Raw genomic sequence first — 17,022 nt, forward strand, 5'->3', positions numbered from 1 at the left:
ATGACACGGTGACAAAATTCATCACCGTTCCCGTCCCTGCGGATAACTGCGGGAAATAATCCCATGTCATTTTTTAGTGTCTATTTCAGCCTCAGTCCTTCTACACCAGCATTCTTCAAAGCAAAGCTTGCGGGTCAGTGGTTGTGGCCATTCATACTCTGATTTTTCCCTCTCTCCTTAAAGAATGACATGAAGATGGTTTCCCGCGGTTATTCGCGGGGACAGGAACGGTGATGAATTTTGTCACCGTGTCATTCTCTGTTGTAAAGGACATTATATTGAACTTTAAATGTATAACAGCAATTGCATTATTTCATTGTTTAATTTTGAGAACATTAACACATTGTTTTGGGACATGGCTGAGATTTTTGAGCACAAGGAGACCGCTATGATATGGTAGATAAGGAAGCTGGCTGCGATCGACAGTTTGTCAGTTTGGCAATGCCATTAGATACCGTATTGTCTTAAAGCTGACTGTGTTAAGAAACTGAACATACTGAGCATCTCCTGTTTACAAACTTATTCTTCCACTGACATATATATGTAAAAATTACAACAAATTTATTGAACTTGTTAGTCTTTTCACATTAAAAAGTCTTCATAAAAGCAGTTAATAAACCTCAATAAGTAAGTACGTACCATGAAATGACCGAAGTTATAAATTAATACAAGTATTCTTTCATTCCCTGTCACTAGATATTTGGAACTGAATATCTGAATTTATTTCAGTCATCTGCATAACTTCGGGGTCGGTGTTTGATCTGGATAATATACAGTGCTGTGTACATCTAGCAGCTCTATCAAAATGATAAGCAGTAGTAGTATACTCAAAGTTGATGCCCTGGCCAGACACTGAATATCAGGTTATATTCATCCTGCAACCACCACAGGCTGCAAATCGGGCATGTGTATAGTAACAATCGTGAACTTTTAGTCTTGTTGCATCCAATATAGAGACCTCATTTACTAATATGTATTATCGCACTTTAATCTATATAAACAAGTGTTAAAGTGGTTTAACACATGTTAAAAGAATACAAGACCCCATTATTTTCTGGGAGATTATTTACTAAATATGGGGTAACTTGGGACCTCAATTCTGTAATGGCAGCTTTGTGCCAAGATTCCATTATGCAGTATTAGTGTAAGTCAGCATTGATTGGCCTACATTTAGGCATGATCACTTATGCCAGGTCTATGGCCAACATTAACTAGGTGTGCCTAAGTGCACTTAACTTATTCTGTGCCTATAAGTGTCCCATTTGCAACTGTGCTAAGACACTTACACACTCCATGTAGTTCACTTATGAATGCAAAGCTGCATGCACCCAGTTATAGAATCACCTTTTATACTCTTAAGGCCGGAATCTATAATTGGCGCTACAAATTAGGCCACGGAAAAAATAGGTGCTAAGCATTATTCTGTAAAGGGTGCATGCTCTTAATAGAATAGCGCTTAAGAATGGAGCTCATGCCTAACTATGGGTGCCAGAATTATGTCTGCTGAAACCTGGTGTAAATGATAGCATCCAAGTTAGGTGCACTGACCCAACTGACCTATTATTCCATAACTGCAAGTACAAATTTTCAGAATGCCCCAACATACCCATGCTCCTCCCATGGCCACACCCCATTTTGAGATATGCACAGTTGGAGTTAGATGTACTGCCTTATAAAACAGTGCACAGCCAGATATGTCTATAAGTGCCAGTTAACATCAATAATCTAAAATGCCCATTTTTTTCTGTTGACTTGTTAACCAATTAAGTTGTGTGCGTATCTCAGGATCGCACCCAACTTTTGGTGCATAAATTTGGACAACATTTATAGAATCTGGATGTTAATTCAGATTAACACCTGCTAATTAGAGTTAACACATATTAACTCATTCATGCATGTTAGTAAGAAGTCCATAACTTTTACAAGTTGCTAACTGAAGCTTTAGTCACCATCCAAGAATCATGTCTATTGATTGCCAGAAGCTTCCATATAAAGGGAATGGTCTAATTCATTTTATACACAGCTTTTACCTGGGGAATTGTTTTCTGCTCTGGAGTCTGTCTGGGCTATGAATTCCTCTCTCTTGTCCATGTCCAATCGGCTTGATTGCTCCGCAGCTTTATGACCCAGAATAACATCCAGTTCACTGAAAAATTTCATAGTCTTCCTGGTGTTCCCCAAGTCATGAGCCTTTTTCACAGTCTTGTACTCATGCTTCAAGTTTTTGTACTTGGTCCTGCACTGCTTCCAGTCCCTGTCTATCCCAAGCTCCTGAAGCATGACTGCAATGTGCTCAAAGATCCTTTTATTTCGCACACTTCCTTCTAGTTGACGCTGGATGCTTTTGTCAGACCACAGGTGAATTAAGGCTTTAACTTCCTTAGCCGTCCAGTGCTTGCCTCCTTCAGTTGACATGGCAGGAATGAAAAACTCTGCTGCTGATCTTGAATATCCTGAGCCTAGTGAAGGGGAATGAAAGAATGCTTGTATTAGCTTATAAAATTGGTGACAAGATGGATCCATGACAAAAATGAAGAGAATGTCACAAAAGAAATATGTTGAAATTTACTAGAGGCTTTGTATTATGGAAACGCGAATAAAGCGGGAAGATTACTAGCTAATTATTTAAAAGCAAAAAAAAAAAAGAAAAGAAGAAAGTAAAGATTGCAGCTATTGCAGATGAAAATGGGGTTACTCATTCTCAAATTGATAATATATTAAAACAGTTTTTGAAATATTATAAGACTCTGTATTCTTCTGAGCTTTATTCAAATAAAGAACTTGATGGTTTAGAGTTTTTGAATTTAATTGAGGGTCCCAAAATTCCCGAGCACATAAAAGGATCTCTTGATGCACCTATTACAATGAAGGAGATTCAGACAGCATTGAAGTCCCTTAGAGTTGGATCCGCTCCAGGAGGGGATGGATACACTGTGGAGTTTTATAAATCTTTTCAAAATACATTACTGCCTTATTTATTAAATTTATATCAGGTTCAACTGCATTTCAGGTACTATGGCAGAATCTTTGACTATAGTTTTGCCGAAGCCAAATAAAGATCCTTTATTGGTTTCAAATTACAGGCCAATATCTTTGATAAATGTTGATGGAAAACTGTTGGCTAAATTATTGACTCTACGCTTGGCTAAGGCTCTCCCTTATATTATAGGTATGCACCAAACTGGATTTGTTGCTCATAGACATTCCTCACATAACACTAGATTGGCTCTTCATATGTTGACATTAACAAAATCCATGGAGGATCTAGCCTTCTCTGTATCTTTGGATGCAGAGAAGGCATTTGATCATGTAGAATGGACTTTTATGTACGAAGCAATGGATTGGTTTGGTGTGGGTTCTGGATTTATACAAATGATCAAACCTTTGTATTATTCCCCTTCGGCTAGATTGTACATAAATAATTCTTTTTCAGACGCTTTTCATCTGGAGAGGGGAGTTAGGCAGGGATGTCCCTTATCTCTTCTGTTGTTTGATATTGTATTGGAACCCTTGCTATTGGCTATTCAACAAGTAGAGGAGATTCAAAGTATTCCTTATGCTGGTCGGTAGTACAAAGTTTCTGCAAATGCAGATGATATTTTGCTTCATTTGAGGAATACTGAATCTACTATTCCACATTTATTGGACTTGATTGAAAGATTTGGAAAATTTTCAGGATATAAAATAAATTGGAATAAATTAGAAATTCTTCCGCTTAATATACATTCTCAAAAAGGATTGCTTGATCAGTTCCCTTTTCTTTGGAAAGAAGAGGGTATAAAATATTTAGGAATATGGATTTATAAGACACTGGAAGAAACAATGAAAATAAATGAAAAATCTTTATTGTTAAAGGTTACAGAAATGTGTGAGGAATGGAATCCATTACATTTATCTTGGTGAAAATGATGATTTTGCCTGTGGTATGTTACCAAATGGGAATGTTACCAATTTATTTTCAAGGTTCTTTTTACAATAAATTGAATAGTATTCTTATCAAATTTGTTTGGATGGGCAAAACTGCTAGAATAGCTTTAGTATCTCTACAAAAACCAATTGTGGAGGGAGGGGTAAATTTTCCAAATTTTTATAGGTATCATTAGGCCTATATTCTGCGTCAGGGTATGTACTGGATCCTGCTTGACCTCATGAAACATTATCCAGAGTGGTTAATTTTGGAATGGAAAATTATGTCCCCAATGTGTCTGTCTCATGTATTGGATATTAAATTACCTAGTTATGCTAAGGATAATAACATTATTTTGGATACTTGAGATGTATAAATAAGTTAACTGAAATTCCTATAGAACAGTCTTTATGTCAATCCCTATGGCTGAACTCCAAGATACAAATAGGCAGGTCTAAAATTGCCTGGAAAGATTGGATGCAAGTTGGCATAAGAACATTAAAGCACTGTTCTTCAACAGTAGTATAATGGGTACACCTCATGTCAAAATGATTGACAGCTGTCAGAGATAAGGATCGACCAATCAGCGTTCACTTCCGGGTTAAGCCCCGCCCATTGTCCCACCTTAGTCTCCGCCCATGCCCCATCCCTCCCATAGGAATTAATGGTGGTAGCCCCGCCCATGGCCCCGCCCCCACCCATGACCCTGCCCCTCAAGCCCCACCCCCTCCCATTGCCCCGCCCCCTCATGTCCCACCCCGGAAATGCACTTTTTGATTACATCACCGGAAATGGGGGCGTGTTTAACCCCGGAAATACACTTTCTGATGACATCACCGGAAATGGGAGTGCCTGCCCCTACCGGAAATGCGCTTTTCTGATGACATAGGCGGAAATAGGGTAAATGAAGCGACGGAAATGCGCTTTTCTGGCCACGTAGGCGGAAATAGGATAAATGACGCGGCGGAAATGCGCTTTTCTGACCACGTAGGCAGAAATAGGGGAAACAGACTTAGTCAAAACCCCCCACCTGGAAATGATGTGGCCAGAAAAGAAGCGTCTTTATTTTAACAGTTTTTAGTTAAAAGACAGGGTTTAAGAGCTCACGGATAGAGCAGATCACAAAACAAAAGGCATTCACAAAATCTTTCCTGCTTTTAAAACAGAGCAGGGGCAGAAACAAACGAGAAAAGGTTGCATTTGCTTTTAACACACTTTTCAGTAGGAATTCTGAGCTAATGGTTAATGGGCCAGCTCCCCTATTGTCATGGTAACAGCTGATAAGCCCCTTGCAGCACCCCTCCCCTGATAAAGCCAAGGGGGAGAGAGGTGGAGGTGTGTTTAAACATGTCTGAACTTGTCCCGGCCCCCTACTGTTGTCTTAACAATCTGAAAAAAAAACAAAAAAACAAAAGCAGCTGTCACCTAACAGGGCTCTGTTAAAAAGGCAGAGCTATGAAGGAATCTTTATTGAAGCAAATTTATTATGATCTATACACGGCAGGAAGCTATGGAGGCATTAACCCTCTACTTCAAGCGGCTAAAAAGAGTGATATAACAGTCCGGAGAAAAGATGTGGTGGATTGGATCACCGGTCAAAACGCATACAATTTACACAGACCGGCTAGAATCCATTTTAAAAGAAATAAAACAATTGTGTCGGAAGTTGACAGACAATGGCAAAGTGACTTAGTCGACATGTCAGCCTTTGCCCGTTATAACAACGATTACAAATACATCTTAACGGTAATAGATATCCTGTCAAAATATGCATGGGTCGTTTCTTTAAAAACAAAAACCGGTCATGAAGTCACCGAAGCCTTTGAAACAATATTTAATTTAGGACATACACCTGAAAAACTTCAAACAGACAAGGGTAAAGAATTTTTAAATAAGTCTCTGAAGAATTTATTAAAACAAAAAGGTGTTAGCCATTTTGTGACCCATAATGATGTTAAAGCAGCTGTAGTGGAAAGATTTAACAGGACTTTAAAATCCAAAATGTGGAGATATTTTACAATCCTGTTAAAGCAGCTGTAGTGGAAAGATTTAACAGGACTTACAGCTCATTGGTTCATCCTTCTTGATAAAGTCAAGGGGGGAGAGGGAGGAGGTGTGTTTAAACCTGTCCCGGTCCCCCTGGTGTTGTCATAATGACGTATGTCTTAGATCTTTAACAGCTGTTAACATCAGAAATAAAAAGTTCTCACAGTTGTTAGCAACAGAAATAAAGGTTCTCAAGCCGTCAAGCAAAATGACTGTCACGAAGGCTCATAGATTGAGTTACTTTCTTAAAGATCGTGATGTAGAAAAAGAGGGTTACCCAAAGACCGAAAAACTGTACGAATCAGTCAAAGAAAATATGGATCCCTTTAACACGCAGGTAACTGAAAAAAGGCCTACCAAGAGGCCTCGTAACTTTCTTAAAGACTGTAATGCGGAGAAAGAGGGTTACTCACCGGCTGAAAAACCGATTGACGTGACGGCAGATACCGGGGAGCATACGCACGAATTAACAGATTCTGAAATACAAGAGTTTCCAGATGCTCAAAAGCTATATGATTCAGACACAGAAAATGAAGATGTAGGCTATGAACAACCAGAGGATAATACTTCAGATATTGAATTTTATGAAGCCGCTGCTGAAGCCGAAGCAACAGACATGTTGGAAAAGCCAGGATCTTCCACGGTAAGAGAGAGAGACACACACTTTGTATTACCAGGGGTCGTTGAAGGGTTTATGAAGCTGAATGTGTTCATGTGTTTTAAAAAGGAAAATTTATTTCTGTATGTTTGTTTTGTAGGGAAGTGGCGGATCTTCACGATCACAGAAACCTGTGGACATGGTGTACATGCTGATGATAAATCTATCATGTTTGTGTTTTTTCTGCTCGTTTCAAAGAGAACCAGCGGTGAATGAGCGTAAACCTGAAGATTCTTGTGATTATGGACTGTGGACCGGCATAGGCCTTTCCAAAACACCAACAGAACTTAAATCAGTTATAAAGGTGGCTGTATACTGCATTCTAAATAAATGTCTGCAAGGCGTGAAGGATAAAGATTGTGGAGCCTGCTTAATACGTGCTGGTGGGCAAAAACACCACGATTGCTTGATATGGGGACATAAGGAAATACAGCAGAAACTCAAAAAAACTTGTGACATGCTATGCCTAGGACGTGTGGTAAATGTAGTCACTTTTGTAGGCTATAAAATGAAAATATTGATGCTTTGTAATGAAAGCATTAATATAATCATTGATTTAATTAGAGATATTAAGACCTCTATAAACGGGCCACGACTACTCAATAGATTGGTCAATTTCATGAGAGATGGTGCATATGTAGAGATTGTAAATGATTTAATCCGTGACACCGATTATAAATCATTCTTCAAAAGAAATGCTTTTTAAAACATGTTTTATTTTTTTATTCTCGGGATTGTGGGAAATACAGTGTGTAACGGTATGTTTGTTTGAATAAAAGTTTAAACATTTTATTGTTGTAAAATAAAGATTTTCTTAAAAAATTTTTAAAATGTGTGGTGTGTTTTAGAAATGTATTATCAGCCCAAACTAAAATAATAGAAGGTGTGACAGGTTATAAGGAACTAGGCTCTAGACACGTAGGGGTCGTTTTGGTATCTAAAATGACTAACCAAGACAAACAAGCTCTAGCAGAGGCCTTAGACATACAATAAAGCCTTTGTGAATGGATAACCTCTATAGAGGGGGGTGTAAGTGTATAAAATAAACTATGAGAAGACCAGCAAGCATTCTGGTTTTTGTGGGTGCTACACCGGACCCCGGATACATCAACTGCTAACATGGTGAGTAGAAAAGGGGCCTTTATTTTTGGTTTTAGGGACATCATTTTTTCTTTCTCTGAATCTATCATTGCATTTAAAAACAGGAACGGGGATCTGATGGTAGAAATAAACTATCTCTTACCAGAAAAAGACAACAGATATTAAACAGTAAATGACAAATGTATTATCTGGCACATATGTTGGTTTTTAAAAACAGCATCTACAAAACATTCTTTTTTTTCGTTATGATTAGACCAAGAAACGGCTGGAGAGCCGACACCTTCTACATCGACAAGTTCTAACCAACAACCGGTTCCTTACCGGAAGCCAAAAGATAAACGAAATAGTAGGTATCCTGGTTTTGTAAGGAGACTAGGGTTAAAAGAAAATGTCATTACTTTTATAATGGTTGATCAAGAAAATATTAGGCAGTCAGATCCTCAAGGGTGGGGAAAAAGTATTAACGGTTATGCTATGTTATAAATTGTAGATCGGGAAAATGTTAGAAAGTCGCAAGCAGATACCATGAACCTGACGGAAAAGTATAACAGGAAAAGATCGCATAGTAAAAGCTTCTTACACGGGGAACCAGAGTCCAAAGCTGCTTACAGGAAACCAAAAGATAAACGAAATAGTAAGTATTCTGATTTTGTAAGGAGACTAGTGTAAAAGAAAATGTTATTACTTTTATAATGGTTGATGGGGAAAAAGTATTAACAGTTATGCTATGTTATAAATTGTAGATCGGGAAAATGTTAGAAAGTCACAAGCAGATACCGTGAAGCCGGCAGAAAAGTTTAACAGCACAGAAGCACAGCCGGACAGCCAGATTTTGCAGAAAAAAAAGGATGTATTTAATAGATTTGAATAACACAGGCAATAACCTGTGTTTTGCCGGTAGCCTTACAGCCCTTATATCCCCCGTAAAACTCACAGATGCTGAACTGTTAATAGGTGCTGAAAAGCTACATAATGATTTAGGGTGGTCGGTACATAAAAAAGTCATGCTCGATGATGTAGCAACCATAGAACAACATTTAAAGATAAATATAAGAGCTGTGTTTTATACAAACTCGTGGTGTTGCTTTAAAACATCAGACCAGCCCATTTATCAAAAAACGGTTTTCTTATTGCTACATGACGATCATTTCTACGGCATAACCGATGTCAAAAAATTCTATGGGGAGCGTAATTTCTGTACTTTTTGCCAGAAGCCCTATAGTCACGACCACTCCTGTACATTATGGTGCCGTCTTTGTTTGACACAGACTTGTTTGAACAATGACGGTATACAGCAGAGGTGTCCTAATTGCAAGATGTGTTGTCGCTCTAAAGACTGTTTAGATAGACATATGCAGCTGGCGCAGAAAAAAGAAGTGGAGTGTTTATCTAAAACACTGTGTCTGAAATGTGAGTCCTATGTGAACGAAAAACATAAATGTAAGGGTAGGATGTGTAAGCTATGCCGTGAACCCTTATGTTTTATGACACCCATCGATAAACTCAAAACATCTGAAAAGTATATTATTTACGATTGTGAATGTATGCAGGAAACGGGCTGGCACATTCCTAATTACATATATGCCGAGGACTTGTACGAAACAAGAAAATGGGAATTCAAGGGTCTTGAGTGTATTTTTGCTTTTATACAGGTTTTTTGTGACAAAAAATTTAAAGACTATACCTTCATAGCCCATAATGCCAAAGGCTATGACGGGTATTTTGTTCTTAGCCAACTGTTAAAGGAAAAGATGGACACAGATCTGTTGGTTCAAGGTGGTAAGCTTTTACAAATCACAGTAGAACCTTTAGCTATTCGTTTCATAGACTCTCTAAATTTCCTACCTATGAAACTTAGCAAACTTCCAAAGGCCTTAGGTTTTCCAGGCTGTAAGGATTATTTCCCGCATTTTTTTTAATACTCAGGAAAATCAAAACTATGTGGGGTGTATGCCGGATAAGGAGCATTATGGTGTGAGAAACATGATGCCTGAAGAAAAAGAGGAATTTTTAAAATGGTACAAGGACAACCAGCACAAGACGTTTGATTTGCAAAAAGAGTTGGCTTATTACTGTCAACAGGATGTTGCTATTTTGCGACAGGCATGTGTTCTCTACAGAGCAGAAATCATGAAAATGACTCAGAAAGATGTGGTTGTAGAACGTGAGGGTACTTCAGAAATTCTAATGAATTGTTTAGACCCTTTCCAATATATAACCCTAGCCTCTGTAAGTATGGCCATGTTCAGATTTATGTTTTTAGAACCCAAGACCGTGGCGCTCAACCCCCCGGATAACTATCACAGACACAAAAAGAGATATTCATCCCCCTCTATTCAATGGTTGCTGTATCAAGAGGCTGCACAAAATATACAGATCATGCATGCTCTGAACGGGGGTGAAAGAAAGGTGGGGTCTTATTTTCTTGACGGTTACGCTGTCATTGATGGGGTAGAAACAGCTTTTGAATTTAATAGTTGCTTTTATCACGGCTGGCCGGTCTGCTATAATGATAAAGACCAGAATCCTGTAGCAGCCACGACCTATGGCTCTCTTTATTACAAAAAGCAGCTAAAGACAGCCTACCTGGAAAGCCTGGGCTTCAAGGTCGTAAGTCTGTGGGAGCATGAGTGGAAGCGGATGGTCAAAGAAAATGATAGGGGCTGTGCAGACTTCCTGGCTAGCGCTGCATTACCGCAACCCTTGGCCCCACGAGATGCCCTTTTTGGGGGTAGAACAAATGCTGTTTCTCTATACTACAAAACAAAACCTGGGGAAAAAATACACTATTACGATTTTACCAGCCTATACCCATTTGTCAATAAAACAAAGGAATATCCAACAGGCCATCCGCAAATCATTTATGACAACTTTGGTCCACCCACAAATTACTTTGGTTTTATAAAAGCAAAAGTATATCCTCCAAGAAAGCTCTTTTTCCCGGTGTTACCTGTCAGGGTGGGGGGTAAGCTTATGTTTCCTTTGTGCCGTACGTGTGCCCATACGGATGAGGAGAGAGCTTTCGTGGGGACTTGGTGCACGGTGGAGATGGATGTTGCCATTGCAAAAGGTTATGTGGTTGTTGAAATCTATGAAATCTGGCATTTCGAGCAAAAATCTGACAGTCTCTTTTCTGAATACATCAAAATACACCTCCGTCAAAACAAGAGGCTTCTGACTACCCCCAGTGGTGCAATGATACAGAAAAACAAAACATATACATCTCTGATTTCTATAGAAAAGAAGGTGTACTTTTGCGGGCAGACCATATTCAGTTAAACCCTGCTAAACGCCAAATAGCAAAACTTTTCTTAAATTCTCTGTGGGGGAAATTTGGTCAAAAGACAAACCTGCCTACCGTTAGCATTGTCAGATAGCCTGATAATCTCTTTAAATATCTGTTTTCCCCTAAATTTGAGGTTTCATCGTGTGACTTTATCGATGATGAAACAGCCTGCGTGTCTTGGAAGCACTCAAAAGACTGCACTACTTTGCCCGGTAACACTAATGTTTTCATAGCCTGTTTTACAACAGCCTATGCGCGTTTAGAGTTGTACAAACTTCTAGACAATCTACAAGAACGTTGTCTGTACCACGATACAGATTCTGTGATATTTGTGAGCCACGAAGGTGACTGGAACCCCCCTCTGGGCAATTATTTAGGGGAGCTCACCAGTGAGATACCTGCCGATGAACATATAACTGAGTATGTATCAGCGGGGCCTAAAACATACGGTTACAAACTGACAAGTGGAAAGACCTGTATGAAAGTGAAAGGGATAACGTTAAATGTAGAAAACAGCCAGAAAATCAATTTTACTAGTTTAAAAGATCTAGTTTTTGACTACAAACCGGGTGCAGAGGGTTTACCCCAGAAAAAGATAGGGGTGCAACAAACCGGTATTATAAGAAACAAAAAGAGGTGGGCTATAGAGACCGGTGTGATTAAAAAAACACAGCAAGTTGTGTATGACAAAAGAGTGAAGGAGGAGGATGGGTTCAGCACACTACCCTACGGATACTAGAACGGTGGATGCCCGCTGGTCGCACCCTTTCTCTTGTATATTAGCAGGACCGTCCAATTCAGGCAAGAGCTTCTTTGTTAAAAAACTGTTAGAACACGCTGGCCGTGTATTGTCTGTCATGCCTGACAATATTGTTTGGTGTTATAGTTGTTGGCAGCCTTTGTATAAAGAAATGTTAAATAAATATCCTTTTATTACTTTTACAGACATTTTGCCTGATACTTTTAACGATGACCGAATGTTTCCAACCCATAAAGTAAACTTGGTTATTATAGATGATCTAATGGATTCTGCCTGTAAAAGCGGTGAAATAGAGAATGCCTTTACTAAGTACGTACATCACAGAAACCTGAGCATCATATATATAGTTCAGAATGTTTTCTGCCAGGGTAAAACAAGCCGGACTATAACTTTAAACACCAAATACATGGTTCTCTTTAAGAATCCTAGAGATAAGTTACAGGTAGCCATTCTAGCTAGGCTGATGTACCCTGGAAAATCACAATTCTTTTTAGAAGCCTTCGAGGATGCCACCAGAAAGCCGTACGGCTATCTCTGTGTGGACTTAAATACCACAACGCCTGAGGCTTACAGATTGAGAACGGATATTTTCCCGCCAGACTGGACAACGGTATATTGTGTAAAACCACAATCAACCCGTAAAAGGCTGTGAATACATAACCAGATCCCTTCATATACGTTGGGGCATGTCTCAGGTAACATGTCTAGCCGCGTAAAGAGAAACCTGCCCCTTTTAAAACTTTTAGTCCAAGCCTCGTTGCAGCACAGAAAAGCCATCCTGAATACAGCCTCTGATGATTTGGTGGCTGCTATAGCTGAAATAGCTCTCAACATCCCGCTTTCACAAAACCAGATAAAGGTTTTAAAAGGGAAGCGTCACGCCATAAAAAGACTGTGTGATAAAAGATTAACCCTTAAGAAAAAAAAGAAGCAGTTGGTGAAACAATCGGGCGGATTTATAGGGCCCTTGTTAAGTTTTGCTATACCGTTGATAACGGGTCTTCTGACAAACCGCTGATGCATCACGCTGAAAAAATGTACCTGGTCCCTAGTCAACAACTTGAGCGCTTGAGAAACCCCGTAGACCGGGAAGAAAATATTAGAACCTCAACCATACTTAGGTTAGACGAGGAAATGAAAAACATACTGCAGAGCCCTGGTATGTCCGACCATGAAAAAGTTAAACGTTATTCAGAAGTGTTACAGCGTTATCTCGTGTTGAACAGACAAAGGGATATGGAAAAAGAAAAGCTAAATGTGTATCTACAGGGACCGGTTGATGCTTCAACAACCCCCGCTCCAGAAAATAGTATACCACCCGACTGTGGTTCAAGAAGTGTTAAACAGCATCAATACGCGCTATAGGAAAAATGCCGAAGTCCTGCTTAACAAACTGTCAAAAAACAAAAGTGTTGCATCCTGGGTGGGAGATGGTACATTTGTATACCAAGGAACACCTATCAGTGGTTCTAACCTGCTCGACCTCGTTCGCAGTGTTACGCAGACCCATGCTCTTTCAGAGCAAAGAAGGCCCCTAGGCTGGGGGGAGTTCATGCAAACCTTAGCTCAATTAAATATGCCTTCCTCGGTTGTAGGTAACGCAGCCAACAGAGAGGTACTGTTACGCCTCAAGGAGAGCCCAGCTATGAAGGTTCCTGAACTATATACAAAACCTGCCAAGACCAAAGAACTCCTTCCTCATAAAAGATGTAAATTATTACCCAGTTACCGGTGGTTGAGTGTATAAAAACATATCTTCAATAAAATGTTTTTTAAAAATGAAAATAAAAGACTGCAGACATTTTGATTTTAAGGTTTACTTTTTTTATTTTTATTTAGAAACAGCATGACATTCATGGTAGGAAACACAGCCCTGGGGTGTATGAAATGGGTTTTGAAAAGGTCTACACAAGACTTGTTTTTTATTTTTTACAAATTTCAGTACCATTTCATCATTTTGCATTAAATCTTCAGAATACATTTCTAAAATATTTTCAAAAGGTTGCCCTTTACAGCGATGATGTAAAAAAAACACACAGTGATAGCCACAGGCCTCAGACAGCGGGTGCTGTAACTGTCTATTATGATATAATACAGCTTTACAGTGTTTATTGAAAAAGTTCATAATGCTGTTAGGAAAGAATAAACTATCCGGTGGTTGTCCGTAAGAATCAAAAAATTCTCCTGTCCCGTCCCCGGTCACATAGAGGGCCAACCAGTGTTCACCTGGTAGGTTGTGTGGGTGTGTGTTCACGACAATTCCCACAGGTCTCCTTGGTATTTCTAATCCTGTTAACCAGTCACTGGGCAGTACATCTAAAAAAGATTCTGCAACACAGGAGTCCTTCTTTAAAACACGGAAGATCTGTACGGTGTTCATGTTCAAGAATGGTCAGAAAGAACATTCCTTCTATGATTAACTTCTATCACGTTGTCGAAAACCCCATACACAATCATGTTCACAGTGTGAGGTAAAGCTCTGGCAAAACGTATTTCAGCCCGCAGGTTACCGGTTTTGATCAGCAAGTAGTGGTCAGCGCACTCCTGGTCCGGCGATAGGTCAAAGGCTAGCAGCATATAACCTTTGTAAAACTCCTGACGATCAACCAGGAGGGCGTTGTCTTTCAGGTGTTTACCGGTCGCTTGAATAAGCTGCATATATTCTCTCACACAATTTCCATTTTCAAAGTCAGGTTGTAGAGGTTTTCCGGGTACTTGTTCACCATCTACATACAGAGCTGCAAAATTAATATCGTAATGTTTAAAATTGAAAGGGTTTTTAGCGTAATTACCACTGAAAGCGTCGTTATCCACAAAGCCCAACACGATGAGCTTTGGTAACTGCCCCAAAAAGAGATTTTCCTGATTAGTCACACGGGCGCCGGCCGGTATGCTAAACACCTTCAACCCCACACGGTCTATCGCATACTTGGCGTTAGCTTTCAGTAGAGCTTCAGCATGTCCCAAGCGCACTCCAGGGGCCACTTTAACTCTCTTTACAAAGAGGGCAGTGTTTAAGATAAGGAGTTTATAATTTTGGTCAGCATCACCGCTCATTAAACAGAAAGAGTTTTTGTTACGTGACAGTTTTATTTTAAGATCTATGCCATTGATAAGTAGCTTTTCTTGAAAAAATAGATCGCTGTGTAAATGTCCCAACAGTTCCACCTTGTGGCTAGATGCTGTAAAGTGAGCCCTTTCGGTAAAACCCACATTACGTGCACCTATATCTCTAACGTCGTGATGTTCAGCTGTATCCTTATAAAACAGGCCGCTTGTGAACTGTGATTTGAGGGCTCCTTCAATGTAATTGAGGAGCAGCTCTATGAGGGCTCTGTGGGGGTAACAGTTATTACTCTGACTAATCAGCTGGTCTCCCAGGGTAACATCCAATTGGCTAAAAATAGATGCAATCGGGTAGTTTACCAGGGCTACTTTGGCGGCTGCGTCAATGTCTGAACCGTCTTCTTTCACAATTTTACAGGTCAGATGCAGGAGAATGTTGTTTAAATCAATGTAGTCTTCACCGTGCCCCGCTATGTAGAAGTCCAAAGGTGCTGTTTCCGATAAAGCTGATAATGGTGGTATTTCCACATAGATGCTTTTTTCGATACTGGTTTGGGTTGAGGATAGCTCAAACAGATCTAGTTCTGATTTAACGCATTCTTCAGAGCCGTTGTGTACAAAAGCCATGGTATTTTAGAATATATCACGTTTCGTAGAACGGGTCCTTCTCTTCTTGGATCCGCTGGATAGCTTCTGTGATTTGTTACCTTGAGGTTTCTTTCTTTTAAAAGGTTTTGCAGGTCCTTGCAGAATCTCTTGAGGGTGGGTCCTCTTTCTTTTAACAGCCCGTCTAACCACAGCCAGTCCCGACCCCGCCTGCTCTGCGGAATGGTTTATTTTATTTAGAACGGTTGTTGCGACATGACCCATGACATCTTTAGCTATGTTTTTTGCGGCTCCTTTCACATGTGGTTTAATAATTTCAAAACCCCTTCTCAAAAGCGGTATTGCTTTTCTAAAGAGACTACGAAATACGCCACCTACACCGGCACCGTACATGACAGGGGCTCCGTGATATCCTGAAAGTCCATAACCGGCTTGTGCTGTGTAATAATTTTTGTATGCTTTGGGGTCTCCGTAATCTTTAGACACCAACATTTTAAAACACAACAGTCTTCCTGGGCCGCAGGTGAAGCTTAAGGATCACCTTCCCGTAACGAAATGAGACGTTCCTGTTCTGATCCGTCTTTATTTCAAATGTGATGGTATCGATGTGCTGCTTGTTCACAGGTACATAGTGCGGTTTATCGTACGTGAGGGTGATAAAACTTATCCGCTGACCCTAGAGCTGGAACACAGCGCAACAGTTGTACAAAATGGTCACCTACTAACTGGTGCTCTACAATATCGGTGTACACGTAGAGGGTATTAAAGCCGGCCTCGATATTTGCTGGGAAATGAGAAAGCCTTGTATTAACGTTAGCCTTTACCCCCAAAATGGTTGCCAAATCACCCCTTGCAGAAATAACAGACTTATCCTCTGATTTTACATGAATTCTTCGCGTATTGGGGTCATATATGATTCTCGGCGGTCTCTCAGACTCATAGGCGCTTCTAATGTCATGATTCATGGTATCCAATAACCTCCCCATGGTCGCATAATATCCTCTCTGGATTGTAAATTGGCGTACATTTCCTTCTGCAGAGGTGACAATGTACTTTATGTCTTCCTTAATATTTTCCCAAGTATGTGGGTATTGTATTTCCACCAGCCCCGCTTCCCACGGACCCTGTAAGTCCAAAGGCCTAGCTATTTGTATGGTGAAATTAGAGCTGGTATTATGGGGAAACATAGCTGCCGAAGCATTGCTAGGCAATGTGATATAAAAGCCACCGTCATTCATTTTGTTTTTTTTCTCTCTCTGTGCTGCTTCAAAAGACAAAATCAGATGTCTTGAATCTCTGAGGCCTTCACCCAACTGTTAAATTTATCAGGCCACCCCTTCCATTTCACGAGACAAATTTTGTTCTTACCCCCTCCTTTTACTTTTAGAACCTTTTCGATATGGTATATTCTGTCCTCTAGAGGCTTGACTTTTAGTAATTCTTCAGGATAAAAAGAACCTTGTATAGCTTCGCTATCGTAATCCTGTATCTTGTATATTGTTCTCTGACCCCTGTTTAAAACATCTTTTATTATAAATATTTCATCCGTCCACGTTTGTTCGTAACCTTTCTGAAATCTTCCTTTAAGTTTT

The 17,022-nt window shown here is 39.8% G+C and overlaps 1 protein-coding gene and 1 long non-coding RNA gene across 4 annotated transcripts in view; one reads left to right on the forward strand and one right to left on the reverse strand.

Annotated features, from left to right (window-relative positions):
• The window catches only part of LOC117360582 (multifunctional protein ADE2), a 186,157-nt gene that overhangs the window by 81,978 nt on the left and 87,157 nt on the right, over positions 1–17,022 (reverse strand). For 2 of the 3 annotated variants that reach the window (XM_033944548.1, XM_033944542.1), the window contains exon 7: positions 2,031–2,459. The exons of the other annotated variant lie outside the window; for it this stretch is intronic. In XM_033944548.1, coding sequence (XP_033800439.1) covers positions 2,031–2,459 — 429 coding nt within the window. The remainder of the gene's footprint in view (positions 1–2,030; positions 2,460–17,022) is intronic. 3 annotated transcript variants of the gene reach the window in all.
• Positions 8,004–8,493, forward strand: LOC117360603. Its single transcript, XR_004539458.1, has 3 exons — positions 8,004–8,058; positions 8,203–8,346; positions 8,456–8,493. It is a non-coding gene; the product is annotated as an uncharacterized LOC117360603 (long non-coding RNA).

This window comes from Geotrypetes seraphini, chromosome 1, assembly GCF_902459505.1.
Source record: "Geotrypetes seraphini chromosome 1, aGeoSer1.1, whole genome shotgun sequence".
In the NCBI taxonomy this organism is placed as follows: Eukaryota; Metazoa; Chordata; class Amphibia; order Gymnophiona; family Dermophiidae; genus Geotrypetes; species Geotrypetes seraphini.